Raw genomic sequence first — 18,050 nt, 5'->3', positions numbered from 1 at the left:
AGGGCAGCTCTCCTGCTTGGAGCGATGGGCTCAGGCTCTCTGAAGACTCAGGCAGGCATCAGTCACAAGTTCCAGCTTTTGTGCCCAACCGAAAGGGTTAGAAACTCATTTTATTTTTCAGTGGAAGCTATGATCAGAGCTGACACTCTGAGCTCAGGCCAGCCTTGCACACAGCCCCATGCTGCAGCCCACTGGGGAGAGTTGGGAAAATCTCTCACAAGCTGTTGCAGTCAGAGCCAGAAGCCCCCGGGAGCTAGACGTTTGCACGGCATCTGATTTCATTTTCACCTTATGTCATCCCATGTCAGGTTGTTGTGATGGCAACCTGACAGCTGTCAATCACAGGCAGGGAATGACAGGAGCCTGTCTGAAGTCTGGCTTGCACATTAACCCCTTGGCTGCCAGCAGACTCTGCAGGCATCTCACCTTGGGTTATTGCCTCAGCTTAGAATCGGGGCGGGAGGTCAGGAAGGATTGCAGTTCCTGGACGCCTGGGTTCTATCCCCATCTCTGAGCTCTAACGGTTAGAGCGGGGAGGGGGCTGGGAGTCCTGCTAACAGCACTGTTCCCTCTAAGCTGTGCGCATGTACGCACGCACACAGATCCGAAACCCCGCGCACACAACAATTTGCTCAGAAGCACAACAATTTGCACAGAAGAAATTTTTTGCGCACACGGCCTGTCAAAAATTAGAGGGAACATTGGCTAACAGTGGAGCTAAATTAGTACAATAGACCTGAGGATGGACTGAATCCAGGGAAAGACCTTGGATCCCTTTCTGCGCGCACCTGACCCAGTCAGTCCCCCTCCAGTAACGTGTGGAAAGGCTCCTCCACTGTAGAAACAAGCAAACAGCTTTAATCGTCCTCTGACAAGGAGCCCAATTAAGGAGCATTTGTAAGCAAACCCCCCAGCTTCGTCCTTGTTTATTGTTCTGATATATTAGCTTCATTAGAAGCAAAAGGGAGAGGATGGAGGTTGCTGAGGCATGAATTATTCCAGCTGCTAGACATGCTGCCCTGGAATCCAAGGGGTTCCTATAAAAAATCCCTCCCTTTCTTTCAGTAGGAGAAATCCCAAAGACCCAACAAGTCATCTCACATCACCACAACTCACCGTGCACAACAGGGGCCCTGATCTTGGTCGGGGTCTGCGCAGCACCCAGCACAACGGGGGCCTGATCTCGGTCGAGGTCTGTGCAGCGCCTTGCACAATGGGGCCCTGATCTCGGTCGGGGTCTTGGCAGCACCCAGCACAGTGCGGGATCTGATCTTGGTCAGGGTCTGTGCGGCGCCTGGCATAACAGGGCACTGGTGGAAAACATTTTCCTGGAAAACACCTAACCTTCTGAAATATTTCAATGAGAAAAAAATTGGATTTTCTGCAGGAATCTCAGTATGAGAAATGCTCATTTTTTCCTTCCCCCTTCACGTTTATTAAAAATCATTTTCCTTCTTTTTCCAATGAGGGGCAAATTAAAAGGGGGAGTAAAGTCCTGTTTTACGTAGATTGGAAGCTTCTTGGGGCAGGGACCATCTTTGTTGTACAGCACACTGGGGGCCTGGTCTGTGGCATCACTGCAATACAAATTATAATATTAAGTCAAGGCAGCTGGAAAGTGTTGTCCAAGCCTGAGCTTTTCTACAGCAAAACATCCATTTCAACCAAGCTATACTTCCCAAGAAGAAAATTTCTTGTGGGAATAATATCTGCAGCTTTAATAATTGTCCCTTCAAACCTCTCTTAAAATCACTGCTAACAAGGAAAGACCCTGTATCCCAATTCCCCACTTCCCTGAATCCCCCGCCCTGGGATCAGATTGGAGGCAGCACCCCCTGGAGGGGAAAGACCCAGTGTCCACTTCCCCACATCCCTGAGCTAGGCAGTCCCTGCACACTGAGGCCAGATCAGAGGCAGTGCCCCCTAGAAGGGAAAGGCCCGTAGCATATTCCCCCTCACCCCACCCCTGTCTGATGCAGACCCCATTTAGCATCCCAGCTTTCTTACCCCTGAGGCAGCCAGTTCCCCCAATCTAGGGCACAAGCCAGAAGTGACATGCTTTGGGAGATGGGGGGGCACTTCCCTATGCTACATAAGCTTTCATGAGCAACTGTTTCTGGAGACTGGGTTTGGAGGTCCAATGATGTGATCCATGCTGGCAAATGCTGTGGCTGTGCTGTGTGTGTCTAAAGGGGCACTGTCAGGTCGGCTTAGCTTCCCCCTGAGCCTAAGCATGATTGAAACGTCACTGTGCATATAGATCTGCGGGGTTTTGTTTTTTTTCATTCTCCCGCTGTAAACAGTGTTTTCTTTGATGTTGCCCAGGGGAATTTTCAGACTGAACCTCTCAGCCTCAGACCAGGGCTTCAGACTAAAAAATGAAACTGACTAGAAATACAAATTGAAACTGACCGGGCTGGTTGCGCTGCCCAAACTGAGCATCAAAAAAGGCAATAAGCAGCACTGACAAGGGAAAGATCATTTGTTCTGATTGTTTATATTGCTGTAGCACCTGGAGGACCCAACTGAGCACCTGGCAGAATGGGGGCACTGATCTCGGTCAGGGTCTGTGCAGTGCCTGGCACAACAGGGACCCTGATCTCAGTTGGGGTCTGTGCAGCACCTGGCACAATGGGGGCCCTGATCTCAGTTGGGGTCTGTGCAGCACCTGGCACAATGGGGACCCTGGTCTCAGTCGGGGCCTGCGCAGCACCTGGCACAATGGGGGCCCTGATCTCAGTTGGGGTCTGTGCAGCACCTGGCACAATGGGGACCCTGATCTCAGTCGGGGTCTGGGCAGCACCTAATGCATTGGGATCCCAATTTCAGTGGGATCTGTTCTACCCCATCACAACACTGCCCCCTCTGAATTGCTGCTACCATAGCATGCGTAATAAGAGAGCAGGATCAGGGCCATAACCTCATGCTTCTTTTCTCCTGTATCCCTCGTGCAGGTTTTCCGAAGCGGTGAGGGCATGGGTATCCGTCTGGACAGCGCCTCTGCCTTCCAGGGGGCTGTCATCTCCCCTCACTATGATTCCTTGCTGGTCAAGGTGATTGCCCATGGGAAGGACCACCCCACGGCTGCCTCCAAGATGAGCCGAGCCCTGGCCGAGTTCCGCATCAGAGGCGTCAAGGTAGGAGAGGCTCAGCGGGCACTGATGCAGCCCTGATTCATTTTGCAGGGGCCTCTGCTGGGGACTGCGGGCAGTAGGGAGCGTTCTGGTCTGGTGGAGGGGTGGGACGAATGGGAGGGTTCTGCAGCCTGCAGTGTGGCCTTCATCCCCCAGTGGTAGCTGGAGGTACTACACCCTGTGGTGTGCAATTAGGGCTTCTCGTTTTGGGGATGTATTAATTTCATTTTCAGGATTTATTTTTATCAATTTTTGAATTTTATCCAGCTGTCCAAAAAATGTTCAGGGATTCCTCTATGTGTATATGGTGATGAGTAATGTATATCGTATAAACTACTCATTACAGTAGAATATACAGTGATGGGTAATCGCCATGTAATATTCCCTAGTGCGCTTTAAGGTAGCACTGTTTCAAACAGCACTTCTTTAAAGCACAGTTGGGAACCTTTTGTGCACACCAGCGGGGTCTACACGGACCAATTAATGTGCGAAACAATCGTTCTTTTTAGAAATTACCTCCCCGTAGTCTGCATTAACTGCTCTGTGTAGACAAGCTCTTAGATACAAGTAACCATTTCTGGTAATTTTCCAGTGTTTATTGGATAAACACTGACTTTTCTCCCTCTCTTTTTTTTTTCCTTTTGTATTGGGGTGTTTTATTGATTTAAACCTAAAATCTGAAGTCCTTATATATAATGCATCCCCCAGTGGTGGCAGTTGGTACTGCACTCAGCAGTGGTCAATGCAACCCCTGATGGTAGCAGGAAGTAGTACACCCTGCAGTGTTTAATCAAGCCTCAAGTTCTGCAGGAAGTACTACACTACACCCTGCAGTGAGCAATGCATCCACCAGGGGTGGCAGGAGGTACTACACCCTGCCTCCCCCCAGTGGTAGCCAGAGGTACTACACCCTGCATCCCCTGGTTGTAGCCAGAGGTATTACATGCCGCAGTAGAGTGGGGCAGAGCTGAATCAGCCCCATCCCTGCCTGTGTTCCCTGGCCTGAGCCTCTTCCCTCTGCTGCATGCAGATCATGTGTTTCATAATCTCCCCTGGTGGCCACTGGATATAATGCAACCTCTGGGGGGTAGAGGTGGACAAGTTCCCCAAATTTGCTGGCAAGAGGTTCTGCACCCTGCCAAACAATGCAGCCCCTAGTGGCAGTAGGAGGCACTGCACTTTCAAGCTCTTCCCCCCCCCCCTTCCCCCACACACCCATCAACTGTGATATCAGAGGCGGCCCTGCACTGCCTGTCTGTCAAACAGTCCCTCCCTCAGGCTTGGTGTGGGCTACTTCCAGCGGTGCTTGTTCTGGTAGGACAGTAACATATGGTGCCGCTCATGGTGGCCTGCAGGAGAGCCAGCTGGTGGCCTTATGTTCAGTGTGCAGAGGGAGAGGGGCATTGCTCAGGTATCGGTTGGAGGGCCAGGGCAGCACTGCAGAGCCTGGAAGTTTGTTTGTGATGACTGTGGTAGGGTCTATAGGTGCCGGGGGTGTTCCTGCGGGGATGTCCTCATTAGCTTAGGCTGTCAACAGGTTGGCATTACCTACAGAAAAGCCAGCAGCCTTCACCCCGTCTCCATCATCTCCAAGGAGAGGGGGCTGAATTAACTCTGACCTTTGGGCCTGATCCTGTATTTGGATCCTGACCCCACCCTCTGGAGCAGGATTGGGACCCCAGAATGGTGGGGGATCAGCCCTCTTTTAGTATGGTTTTATGCAGGTGTTGGTGTGGGGCTTTCTTCCTGTTTATGGGGTGAATAAAGGTGCCTCCGCCTTGGTCAGTTACCTCATTGCTGTCTCCTGCCCCTTGTGGCTGGAGAGCATTAGTCCTGGGTATTTAGTGCATCAGCCCCGTTCTTTCAATGGTGTTTGGACCCAGGGCCTGGAAGGTGAGGGGCGGACTGGAGAACTGAGTACAAACAAGCTATCTCAGTGGGCATGTCCAGTCTGATTGCTCCTTTGCATTGCTGGAGGATCCATTCCCTCGCATGCTCTCTGAATAACCCCTTTGCTCCTTGGGATCCCTGCTACATCAGAGCAGGGGTCTGGTGGGAGAGCCATCTACTCCTGTGGGGTGTATGCCCACCACTCGCTGAACATGAGCTCCCAGTGCATCACAGGGGCTAAGAGATCTAATGGGATGCTGGGGGGTGGGGGTGATCAGGGGGATACCAACTGGGACTGTTAGGGGGCTTATTCCTTCACCCACTTACTTCCCTGGTCCTTCTCGCATGAACAGAGAGCAACAATACCCGAAGTCCAAAGGTGCAAACAATTCGATGTTTATTGGGGTGAACTTCCAGCAAGCATGATTCCAGTTTCCTTCCTTAGTATCCTCCTTCCCAGCTCTGACACCACAGAGCCTTACACCTGTGTCCCTGTTCCCATTCCTACCCTTAGCCAAACATGATTCCAACTTTCTTACTCCCATTCCCTGTTCCCATTTCCCCCTTTAGCAAAACATGATTCCAATTTTCTTACCCCCATTCCCTGTTCCCATCTCCCCCACACACATACCCATGCCCACCCCCACCCACTCACTTCCTCATTGACTACAGATTATATAGTAAAACTTGAGTTCTGCTTAGCTATACCTTAACCAATCATTTTCCTGAAATTTAACTAACCAATCCTAACATATTGTAACATGATTATGTAACCAATTATATTCCACCACCTTAATTAGTTTACACCCAGCAAAATTAATTATACAGCAGACAGGAACAATCACAGAACCAGACAGAGATTATATAGACACACAACAGCAAAGTGGGAACTATAGTGACAAAACAATGCAGAACTGAGGATTTCACATCCCAGCTATTGATAAGTGAGTTCTTGCCAGACAGGATGCTATCAAACTAAGTTTCCTTTTACATTTTCTAGGCACTTCTCTTTCTCTGGAGGTGATAGGAATACAATCCTGTCCTGATAGTGCCTAACAGCCCAATAGCACCTTATTTCAATGTGACTAGTTTGGAATGTGAGGATGTGACTGTTCGCTTCCCAGCTTATGGCTGCCTCTGCTGCTTAGCCAAAGGCCTTAGTCTAAGAACAGGGCCTCAGACTGTCACAGTAAGAAAAGGCCCTTACACCAGCAGACAGTGATTTTGATTCTTTCTTTTATACCTCTATAATTAGCCAAGTGATAAGAATACACCTAAATTATTAGAGTATAGGCCTTTACAGACAGGCCTGAATATCTATATCCTAACAGGGACCAGGGAGGGAATATAGCCTCTGCAGAGAGCCTAGTGGGTCACTCCAGATTGGTGCCGGAAGGAGAGCAGAATCCAACCCAATGTATCAGAGAGGCACAAAATGATTGTGTCAGTTTGAGTGAATGAAGCATGTTGGGGGGATTTACAGGATGGGGGACTGTACCCATCGATGTAGGGACTCTCAAGTAGGATTAGGGAGGTGTTCTTACCTCTGTATGTGGCGGTGGTGCGACCGCTGCTGGAATCCTGCATCCAGTTCTGATGGCTACAATTCAACAAGGAGGTTGATAAATTACAGAGGGGTCAGAGAAGAGCGAGAATCTTTAAAGGGTTGGAAAACGTCCCTTAGAGTGGGAGACTCCGTCTGTTTGGCTTAACAAAGAGAAGGTTAAGGGGTGACTTAATCCCAGTCTGCATGGGGAACAAATATTTGATACTGGGCTCTGCAGTCTAGCAGCCGAAAGTCTAACAAGAGCCAGTGGCTGGAAGTTGAAGCTGGACAAATTCAGACTGGAACTAAGGCCCAAATTTTCACCACTGAGGGGAATTAACCATGAGAACAACTTCCCAAGGGCTGGGGTGGATTCGCCATCGTTGGCACTGTTTAAATCAAGAAGCTCATTTATTTCAAAAAGCTCTGCTCTAGTTCAGCCAGGAATTAATTCAGGACAGGCGTGTGGCCTGTGTTAGGCAGGAGATCAGACTAAATGATCACAGTGGTCCCTTCTGGCCTGCTGGTCTAGGAATCCTGGAACCAGAAAGTGGTCCTAGTGCAACCCAGCTGACCCAGTTGTGATGCTCCCAATGTGATGTGGCGCTGAGGTTGGACACAATCCTCGGGCGAATCGGCAGGGAGGTGGCATCACGTCTGTATGCAGCATCAGTGACTGGAACGCTGCATCCAGCTCTCGGGTGCACACTTCAAACATTGCAGAGAAAGAGCCACAAGAACAAGACAGGGAATGGAAAACCCTGAGACTTAGCGTCAGGAACCTGGTTCTATTCCTAGTTCTGCCACTGACTCAGTGTGTGACCCTGGGCAGGTCCCTTTGACTCTCTGTGCTTCAGTTTCCCCTCCCGTACTTTTTCTGTTCTTCACAGAGGACGTCTAGTGGGTTAGAGCAAGGCGGACTGGGAGCTAGGACTCCTGGGTTCTATTCCTAATTTAAGGAGGGAGCGGGCCTAGCTCAGGGCTCCCATTGCACCAGGCAATGCACAGACACACAGTGAGAGACAGTCCCTGCCCCAAAGAGCTCGCAGTCTGACCAGACAAAGGGGTAGGTGGAGATTCAGGCACAAAGCGGGAAAGGGACTTGCCCAGACAGCACATCAATGGCAGAGCCAGGAATAAAACCTGGGCGTTATGAGTGTACTTCCCACTCGCCCACGCTGTCTCTCAATGCACTGACTTGAGCCACATTACCTCTAGGATGGTTTATACCCATTTTACACAGGCACACAGAGGAGAAGAGATTTGCCCAAGTTCACTAGCAGAGCTGGGAATAGAGACCAGGCGTCCTGATGCCCTGCCTTCTCCTCGGCTCTACCCGACTGGACTTCACTCCTCTCACAGGGCCAGGGTCAGAACTCAGGAGTCCTGATGCCCAGCCTTCTCCTCGACTCTACCCAACTGGACCCCACTCCCCTCGCAGAACCAGGGACAGAACCCAGGAGTCCTGACTCCCAACCACTTGACCATGCTGCCTTGCTTCCTCCAGCTCAGGCTCAGCCGTCTTCAGCAGCCCACTCAGTGTCCCCAAGACATCACCCTGGGAAGTCGCGGGGGGGGGTCTCACAGGGATGATACACGTGTGCCCCATTGCCTTGGCAGAAAAGCATGAGTCAGGCAGGCATATTGGCGGGGGCGGGGGGGGGGGAAGAATTGAATCTTGAATTGAAAGATCCCTCCAGGGCAGAGAAGCATCGTCCCCATGTGCCAGCTCTGCTGGAGAGAGAAATCTGTGCCCAGCACCAGGAAACCCGTCAGATCAGTGCTGGAGAAGGGGCTAGATTGATGCTAGGCCGTGGTACCGGGAGGGAGGAGGGGTATGGGCTGCGCCTCTGTGTGGGATTGATGTAACAACTGCTGAACTCCCCTCTACTCACACATGCCGCCATCAGTTCCTCCAAGGAGCGGAGACTTTATTCCCCTGAGCAGTGGGGGGTTGATGTATAGGTCAGGCTAGGGGACTGGTGGTCCCTGCTGGCCTCAACTCAGAGTGGGTCTTGGAGAGGCAATATGCCATGACTCCACTCCCCAGCCCTGCCCTCTCATCCCCTTTGCCATGATCCTGCCCTTCTTCCATGACTCCACCCCGTGCCATGACTCCATCCCCCAGCCCTGCCCTCCCATCCCCTTTGCCATGAACCCGCCCCCTTCCATGACTCCACCCCTGTGCCATGACTCCGCCCCACCCCTGTGACAAAAACCCTCCTTCAATCAGCCCCCCTCCCAGTCAGCCCTGCCGTCCAGTACCCACTGGCACTGCTCCTTGATGGGCAACTGGCATGGAGGAGAGGAGGGGAAAATATGTCTCCATGTGCAGTCAAGATATGGAAAGCATCCCTGCAGCTCTGTCTCTGGATTCTGGCCCTGGCCCTGCCCTTGAGGAAATCCCTGCACCCCTCTTTCCCCTCCCACCCTTTGTCTCGTTGTGAGCTCTCTGAGACAGGGCCTGTCTCTTGGGCCAGTGTGTGTATGATGCCAGGCCTGGGGGGCTCCCGTCTAGGACCCAGGCAGTGCCCTAATAATGGAAGCCAGAGATCTGTGAGATCATCACTGGATCCAGACAAGATCTTAACTAACACATTTCTAGTGGGGTTTATACTGTTGCCCATCACCCTAGTATCTGGTCTAGCATTTGTAGCAGTGATTCAGGATTCAGATAGGTTTGTAACTTCTTGGTTGCATTCCTGTTCATTTATTTTGCCGTGCAGCAGGGCCTTTAAATAAATGACTCCTTGGTGATCCACTGCCATCTCTCTCGGTTTTGGGAATTCAGTTTTTATTGGAGCTTGGCTTAATAAGTCTCTCTGTCTGCATATGAGCTGAGAATATATTGCACCGCAGCAGGCGTGATGGGGTCAGTTAGTGGGGGATTTGATCTTAATTATATGCCCTTGACTCAGCTGGAGGGAAAGAGATTCCAGGGGCCTGTAAAGGAAAATGGAACAGGATTTTTGCTGCATGGAAATGATCCAGAGATAAATCAAAGAGAAGAGCCTGGATTTGGCAAAGGGTTATTTTGCTGTCCCCGAGTGGTGGATGGGGGTCTCGAGAGAAATCGCTGGCTTGGAAAGTGAAAAGGGAGCTAAATGTTCCAGACGTGGGGCTAGCTGGATTGAAGGAGGACTTGGGGAGGCAGCGTAGGTTAGGGCAGGAGTGTGGGATTCAGGAGCCCTTGGTTCTATTCCTGCCACTGGAAGGGGAGTGGTGGTTAGTGCAGTGGGGCGGTAAGTCAGAGCTCCTGGATTCTATTCCCAGCACCTGGAGAGCGGTCTAGTGGTTCAAGCTCGGAAGGGCCAGGAGTCAGGCCTCCTGGCTGTACCACTGACCTGCTGCGTCACCTTGGGCAAGTCCCTTCCACCTCTGCGCCTCAGTTTCCCCCCCACTATTTGTCTGTTCGGACTGTGAGCTCTTGGGGCAGAGACTGCCTCTCGCTGTGTGTCTGGGCAGTGCCCAGTACAATGAGAGACACGATGTTGGTGGGGATCCATGCAGCGCCTGATCTCGGGCAGGATCTCTAGATGCTAATAGGATAATGGTTGTAAGAGAGATCATGTTGTCCCACGTGCCTGACCTGCTCAGGGGACTCTGGGGGCTGTTCCGAGCCAGGAAGGTTGTGTTTATGCTTTGTGGCAAGGCGCTGTATTTACACATGCTGCTCTGACAGCTTGTTAATTTCTCCCTCTTGCCTGGTCGCATCTGCTTAGGATTCCAGCATGACTGGGGACACCTCGTGAATATTCAACGCCTGTTTCGGCTTTGGATAAATCCTTAGCAAAATCGATCCCTTGAGAAATCAGCCTTTTCCCTTCCCCACAGCTCGAGAGGTGCTGTTCTAGGCCCCCCGCCCCCACCTCCTGCAGCTGACCCTGCTGTTCCAGAGGAAATGGCAGCTGGTTTCTGCTTTGTGGAATACAGTCCTTTTCCCTCTGCAAAGGGCCCAGAGTCCTCCTGGGTTTCTTAGGCTGTGTCAGGCTGTAAGGCATTGAGGTCTAGCGTATAGGGACTGGACTGGGGCTCAGGACCCCCTGGGTTCTATTCTCAGCTGCAGGAGGAGAGAGAGCCACTAGACTTCACTCCCCTCCCAGAGCTAAGAATGGGACCCAGGAGTCCTGACAGTTCTCCCTACTCTAACCCACTAGATCCCCTCTCAGGGCTGGGGCTGGAACCCAGAAATCTGAACCTCCGTTGTGCTCCACCCTGTGCTGTAACCATTAGACACCCACACACACACACACACTCCCCTTTCCAAGAATAGAACCCAGGAGTCCTGACAACGCCCCCTTGCGCGAATGCATGAGAACTCACACCTTTCCCATACTTGGGAATGGAATCCAGGAGCCCTGGCTCCCAGGCTTCCCTCTGCACTAACCACTAGCCCCCACTCCCTTCCCAAAGCTGGGAATAGAACCCCCAAGTCCTGACTTCTGATCCACTAGACCGCACTTCCCCCAAGCTGCCCTGGCGCATCTATCTTACCTTTGATCCCCTGGGGGGTCAGTGGGCTTAGTCTGTAACTTGCAGAAGGCAACCTGCAGCCTGGCTCTAGAAAAGGAGGGATCCACTCTCCTCCAGACACTGCGTCAACTCCCTGGCAAGCTGATAGCACCCGCCTGCGCCCCCAAACAGTGTCGATATCACTGGCAGGATAGGATAGGCAGGAATGGGTTACACTGACTGCACCGAGGGCTTCTGTGCTTCCAGCCCCATGTCCCCTCCCTAAAGACACCAGCTCAGGATTCCCCCCTCCCCGTCCTGCATGGGGTTAAGAGGTCTGAGATGCCAGAAGGAACTTGCCCCATCTACTGCCCACAGCTGAGCAAACTTGGCACCGCTGCCCGGCTCCCCGCTCCTCCTCCACAAGCCGTGGCAGCAGTGGGCTCCTCAGAACAGCCCTCCCCTCCTCCCCTGGGCCTAGTGCCTCCAGAGCACGGCCTCCACTGAGGTGACACAAATTTCCCAGGCCCTGGCAGGCGCCCAAATGGCACGGGGTCAATAGCCTGGCCCAGCTCTCTTGGCTTCCAGGCAAAAGAGTTAGGGGAAGGGGAGGGGAGGGGCGGGAGAGCATCAGCTGAAATGTGCTCTGCGTGCTAGCCTCTGCCATTAATCTAGACAGCAATAAGGGCAGGAGAGTGGGGCGCAGGGAGCCTGGCACGGCTGCCAGCTCAGCTGTGGGCAGGGGGACTAGGCTGCTGCAGGTTTCTTTGGGCATCTCAGAGCCCCTAACCCCATGTAGCCTGCTCTTTAAGGCAGGATAGGGCCCAAGCAAGCAGCCCTGGGTCACCTTGACAATCCTAATTGGGAGGGAGGGTTGGCTAATGGATTGCGGGCTGGGCTAGACTGCAGCACACCCAGGTTCTCCTCCTAGGTCTGTGAGGGGATTGGGGTCTAGTGGGCTAAACCAGGGGCCTGGGATCAGGATTCCTAGGTTCTCTTCCCAGCTCTGGGAGAGGATTGTCATCTAGTAATTGGTGGGTGGGTTAAAAGAAAAGGAGTACTTGTGGCACCTTAGAGACTAACAAATTTATTTGAGTGTAAGCTTTCATGAGCTACAGCTCACTTCATATTATGCCTGGCAGGGCCTCAGTTTCCCAGTCTTTATACTGGGGTAATACCAACCTCCCAGGGGTGTTGTTACAATAAATACATTGCGGTTACAAGGTACCCAGATACTGTAATGATGGGGCTGGATAAGGACGATGGATAGATAGATTAGGATAGGTTGGCTGATTGATTGATTTGGGTGGGAGGGGAAACAGGCACCAAGAGGGAAAGAAACTTGCCCAAGGTCAGTGGGAGAGCCCAGAATAGCTCCCAGGTGCCCTGAGTCTCAGTGTGCTGCTCCATCTACTAGCCCACGCTGCCTGGTTTAAAAGTATGATCGAGGGCCAGGACACCCACACAGCCCCCTGCCACAGACACCTGGCTAGAGAACACAGACACCCCCCCCCTTGGTAGTGAGATCTCTAAGACACGCGCATCCGCCTTGCTAGAGATTGCTCACACCTCCCCTCCCTCTGTTCCATAACTCACCCTTCTCCTCTCGCCGACAGCCCATGCCATTCGTATTGTTCGTTCAGTCCATGGGCTGGCACATCCCACAATCTGTGTTCGTCACAGCGCGGTTGGCTGGCACCATCTGGCCTGTTAGCACTAAAAATTACCCCTCCTCGTATATCAATATGTTTTAGTTCAGGGCTATCCCGTCCCGTGAGCTCCGTGATTTATCACTGTCTCATTTTGCAGGCAGTTCGCAGTCTCTCCGTGCTGCAGTGACTGCTTTGCCCAGGTGGGTACATAGGATGGCACCAGCAACTGGACCCATCCCCAGAACAGCAAGGGGAGACAGACTCCTCCCTGTACCCATTAAAGCCCACACCTGGCTTTCTTGTATCTCCTGAACCTTTCTATCTTAGGAACTAGACCTCCATAAGGGAACAGAAATCAGGTTTGGGGATGGGTTGAGTGAAAGGTACTGTGGTCTAGTGGGTAGCATGGTCCAGTGGGAGTCAGGATTCCAAGGTTCCATTCCTGGTGCTGCCTGGCCTGTGAGACCTTGGGTAAGTCCCTTCCCCACTCTGTGCCTCAGTTTCCATTCATAAACTTTGTTTCGCTATTCAGGACAGGGATTGCCTCTCACTATGTGTCTGTGCGGCACCTGGCACAGCAAGGGCCCCAAGCTCGGTCGGGGTCTGTACAGCACTTGGCCAAAGGCTCATTGCAGATGACCACAGACACACAACCCTTGACCTCCTATGGTCATAAAAACATACCAGGGCATTTGTCCCACCAGTTGATGATTATGGTAGCACCTAGAGGCTCCCACTGAGATCAGGAGCCCCAGGTGCTGCACAGCCCATGACTGAGATCAAGGCCCCCATGCTGCACTGATACAGTGAGAGACAGTCACAGACCCTGCCTCCAAGAATGTACATTCTAGACAGACAAGGGGCAGGAGGAGAAACGAAGGCACAAGGTCAATGGCAGAGCCAGGACTAGAACTCAGGTCTTTTGCTCAATGCCCAGGGCTTAACATACTGACTCATTGTGCTCCTTCGTAGAGCCTGTTGAGTTTGCAGGCTGGAGTCCTGACAGCTAGTATTCTGAGGCAGTCAGCACGTGGTACTGTTGCACATTGTCTCACAAGTTCCCAGCGTGCCAGCGGGGTCCAGTCTTTGAACAAATGCTATGTTGTTGTTAGTTTGATGGGTGCTGTTCCTTCTTGTGGGGAGCTGTTGCAAGCAGTTGGAGAGTTTGCTCCCTGCTTGAATCCCCTTAATGAGACTCAATTGATCCCTGGGAGTCAGGCACTGGTGTGTGGGCAGAGATATCTGAGAGAAAGGATCGTGCATACCATGTTCAACCATTTCTGTCCCAGGACTGCTGTGTATAGTCGAAATAAATTACTCCACTGATTGCTCCTTCGATGGGAAACTGACTTGCAGATCCTCTAAATCTGCTACTGCTTGGCCGTGGGGATGCGAGATGATCCCTCATATTTCTCTACGTTTTGATGGAAGCAAGGATCAGAGCCCCATTATGCCAGGGACTGCACAGATCTGAGTCCACTCCTGACTAATGGCAGCCCCAGATGTTGTCTATAAGCTCAGAAGAGCCCGCTGTTTTACCTCCCCCAATCAGATGACCATGCAAAGCAAGGTGGGAAACTGGAACATGATGTAGCTCAGGGCAAGCATTTACAAGAGAGGTTTAGTGATGGGAAACTGGGCTGAGACCCATATGGAGTGGATGGAATTGATTTTTAGTCACTATATCTCTGAGCCAGCTGGTCCCCTGACCTGGATCCAGATAGCAGGGAGCACCTTCTAGAGGGGAGAGGCTCATTCCCTGCTGCTTGAGCCAGCCAGTTCCCCTGCCCTGGGGTTGGAATGGAGCCAATGCCCCCAAGAGGGGAAGGCCCCATATCCCATTTCCTGTCCCCACTTAACATCACAGCTCTCTTACCCTCTGCCTCTATTTCTGCCTGTCCCCCTCTCCTTCAAAGCCAAGGAGCACTCTGAAGCCATAAGGGGATCTCAGCTATCGAATCTGACAGCTACTCTCAGGCTGCCTACAACCTGCAGTCACTTCCCCTGTAGATATACAACCCACGGCACTGATGGCCTGCAGAGGGGATCCCAGTTCCTGACGCCCCATGATCAGCTATGAATTACAGCCACGGGTTGCTGGCACATCCTGTTTCCAGCCCATAATTCACCTGAGGCACCTGCCAGCAGCGTCAGTTGCAGGGGGATTCCAGTCGCTTGTCAGATCTAGCTGGGATTGCCCTATACAGGGAGTTTATTGTGATCCCGATATATCGTTTGAATTGTGGACGTGACATGGACCAGGGCCCCCCTTGTGCCAGGCACTGTACAAACACAGAACAGAAAGACAGCCCCTTCCCTAATGAGCTTCCAATGTAAGCCAAAATAAGAGGCGACCGGTGGTTACGGACAGATGGGGGAGCCCAAGGAAACAATGTCTCAGCACTGGACAGCGGGACGGGCAGTTGTCTCTGCACACCAGCAGCCTAACCATTAATTTTTTGTAGGCTTCACGGCACAGGAGAGTTTGAAGAAGGCCAGTGAGGCTGTTTGCAGCTCCTCCCAAGTGTGCGGAGCAGCTTGGGCTAAAGCACAAAGGGGCTTGATTGTAAATCAAGTGGGCGATGGAGGCCGGCACCTCGGGCTGATCGGAGGTGGGAGCTGACATCTCAGGAGTGAATGAGAGCTGATGGGTTGGGTGGGGATTGGCCACGAAGGGCCTTGAAAGGGAAGAGGAGTGGGTTACGTTTGGTGTGATGGAGAAGGGGGAGCAGTGGAGGGATGCAGAGAGAGGGGGGACAGGCTCAAAGTAATGGGCTGGGAGGATGGATGATCATTGCAGCCACCTGCTGAATGGACGTGAGCAAGGCACGTTGGGAACAGCAGGGGTGTTGCAGTAACTGAGATACAAGAAGAGGAGAGTTTACCATGTTCCCTTCAGTCCCCATCTTCCACCGAGAAAGCAGTTCCACCCCATTCCAGCTCCCCTCTGGGCACTTTTCCCTGGCACAGGCATGCATGCAAACACACACACACGTTTCAGCCACCTGAGACTACCCCAGGGCCCAGTGTAACTTGGAAAACATTGGAGCTAGGAGCAAATGGGGGTGGAGATCCTAGCAGCATGGAGCGCTAGTAAATGCCTGAGGCATCGGATCTTAAGATCATGTCATTCTGAATCCCTTCATGTCTCACCTTCCATTTTAAGGGTCTGCTTGACTCTCGATCCTGCCAGTACTTTGGAGATTGTATCTGCTTGTCCTGGAACACTAGGCAGACTGCGTGCCCCTTGGATGATTATTCCAGTAGCACCTAAAGGCCCCAACCAAGACCGGGCTCCTGTTCTGCCAGGTACCATACAGATACACAGTGAAAAATAGTTCCACCCCATCCCAGCTCCCCTCTGGGCTACTTGCAGTGAGTGCTGACCCTGATGCCCCAGGGTAAAGCTAGGGGGCACTGGGCTGCATTTCAGATAAAATATAAATTAAAGTTTTGGCCAGTTGTGGTTATTAATGATCCTTTAGGATTTTTCACAGCGTTTGGACTGCAAACCCAGGTGTCCAAGCCAAATTCCCACTCTGAAGATCCCACTCTGCATTTTCAACTGGACAAAGGACTCTGCTTCACTTCATAGGCTAAATTACTGTGCAGTGTAACAAGTGTCAGAATAAAACAGCCTTTCACCCCACCCCAAAGGCAGCTGCATCTCAGCACCAAGCAAGGGACCCCTGTATAAACAGCCTCCATGCCCCATCCCAGAGGTGGCTGCATCTCAGCTCTGGGCGAGGGGTTCTTGGGTAAACAGCTTCTGTGCCCAACCTGAGTTCTATCCCCAGCTATGGGAGGGAAGTGTGGTCTAGTGGCTAGGGGGGCTGGAATTCAGGGCTCCTGGGTTCTAGCTATGATTCTTGGAGGGGTGTGGGGTCTGATCTTCTGAGCCAGAAGGGGCTGGGAGCCAGGGCTTCTGGGTTATATCTGTGCTGAGAGAGGTGTCTAGGGGTTAGAGCAAGAAGGGTTGAAAATCAGGATTCCTGGGCTCTGCTCTTGGGTTTTTTTTGGGGGGGGGGCAGTAGTTAGAGCAAGCAGGGAGATGTATGTGAGCAAGGACTCCTGGGTTCTGTCCCCAGCTCGGGGGAGGAAGTGGGGTCTACTGGTTAGAGCAGGGGGGCTGGGAGTCAGGCCTCCTGGGGTTATCCTCAGCTTTGGGAGGGAAGTGGGATCTGGTGGTTGGTGTATACATTGTCCCAGCTGTCTAAGCACTGTAGACAGCTTTTCTTCCCCTTTCAATATCTATCCCTAATCCCTGAGGAGCCACCTTGCAGACCCAAACTGGGGGTGAATGAAATCCAACCCTCCTTGACCCCAACAGCAGCCTCTTCCCTAGGGGCAGTGGGGGAGGGGCTGAACTGTCCATGCACTCAGGCTGGCTTGGGCAGCAGAGTTAATTAAAACCCAGCCTTTCCCAAAGACCACCTCATTAAACCATGCAATGGGGAGGAGGGCTTAGCCAGGGTGCTTCATTAGAGTGGGCTAATTGGGCCTGGAGGGACTGCTAGCCAAGTCACTGCAGAGCTAGGGCTGGAGAATGGGGTAGGGCTGGCGCCCCCAGCCCCAAAGGATTCTGGGATCAGCTCCTAGGTATGGCCGATTTGAGGTTCCCAGCCCCACCACCCGCGGGGTGAACTGAGGCTCCATGCTGCTCTTGGAGTTGAAAGAGCTGATATAAGCAAAAGTTACTGAGTGACATGGGGGAATGGCTGGGGGTGAGTCTCAGGGCTGGGATATCCCAGAGGTTGAGCTGGCTGGCTGATCACAATCCTCAGATCCTATTCTAACCACTAGACACCACTCCCCTCTTCGAGTTGGGGGTAGAACACAGGAGTCCTGGCTTCCAGCCTCCCTGCTGTAATCACTAACCACCACTCTCCTCCCAGAGTCACAGAGCTGTTCTTTCTGGCCTTGAAATCAGTGACTCAAGTGTGCGTGGAGCAGAGGGAGCTGAGATTGAGGACTCCTGGGTTCTATCCCAGCTCAGAGAGAGGAGTGGGGCTCGTGGTTAGAGATGGTGGGTTGTGGGGTGCTGGGAGTCAAGACTCGTGTGTTCTATCCCCAGATCTGGCCTGGTGGGTGATCGTGGTCAAGTCCCACCCCAGCTGTGTGCCTCAGTTTCCCCTCTGTAGTAGAGCTCTGAGATCCACAGAGTACAGCCGCAGACTACTGCCGTTCACAGGAGCCACCCATGGTGCTGACAGGCAGAAGAGGGAGCAGCAGTACCCCTGAGGCGGCAATGTCCTGGTTAGCTTACACCAGGCTTTGCCTGGCAGGGCAAAATGAGGGAGCCATGCTGCAGGCCCTCCCACTGGGGTTGCACAGTTAAGGGAGGGGGACAGCTGAGCCCACAGTATCCATGGGCTG

The 18,050-nt window shown here is 52.5% G+C and overlaps 1 protein-coding gene across 7 annotated transcripts in view; it reads left to right on the top strand.

Moving 5' to 3' along the window:
* The window catches only part of PC (pyruvate carboxylase), a 236,585-nt gene that overhangs the window by 187,393 nt on the left and 31,142 nt on the right, over nt 1-18,050 (top strand). For all 7 annotated transcript variants that reach the window (XM_073351710.2, XM_073351709.2, XM_073351708.2 and 4 more), the window contains one exon: nt 2,955-3,137. In XM_073351710.2, the coding sequence (XP_073207811.1) occupies nt 2,955-3,137 (183 nt within the window). The remainder of the gene's footprint in view (nt 1-2,954; nt 3,138-18,050) is intronic.

Source organism: Lepidochelys kempii, chromosome 7 (genome assembly GCF_965140285.1).
Source record: "Lepidochelys kempii isolate rLepKem1 chromosome 7, rLepKem1.hap1, whole genome shotgun sequence".
NCBI lineage: Eukaryota > Metazoa > Chordata > Testudines > Cheloniidae > Lepidochelys > Lepidochelys kempii.
Note: the sequence above shows the minus strand (reverse complement) of the source record. Positions and strands in the feature narration are given on the sequence as shown.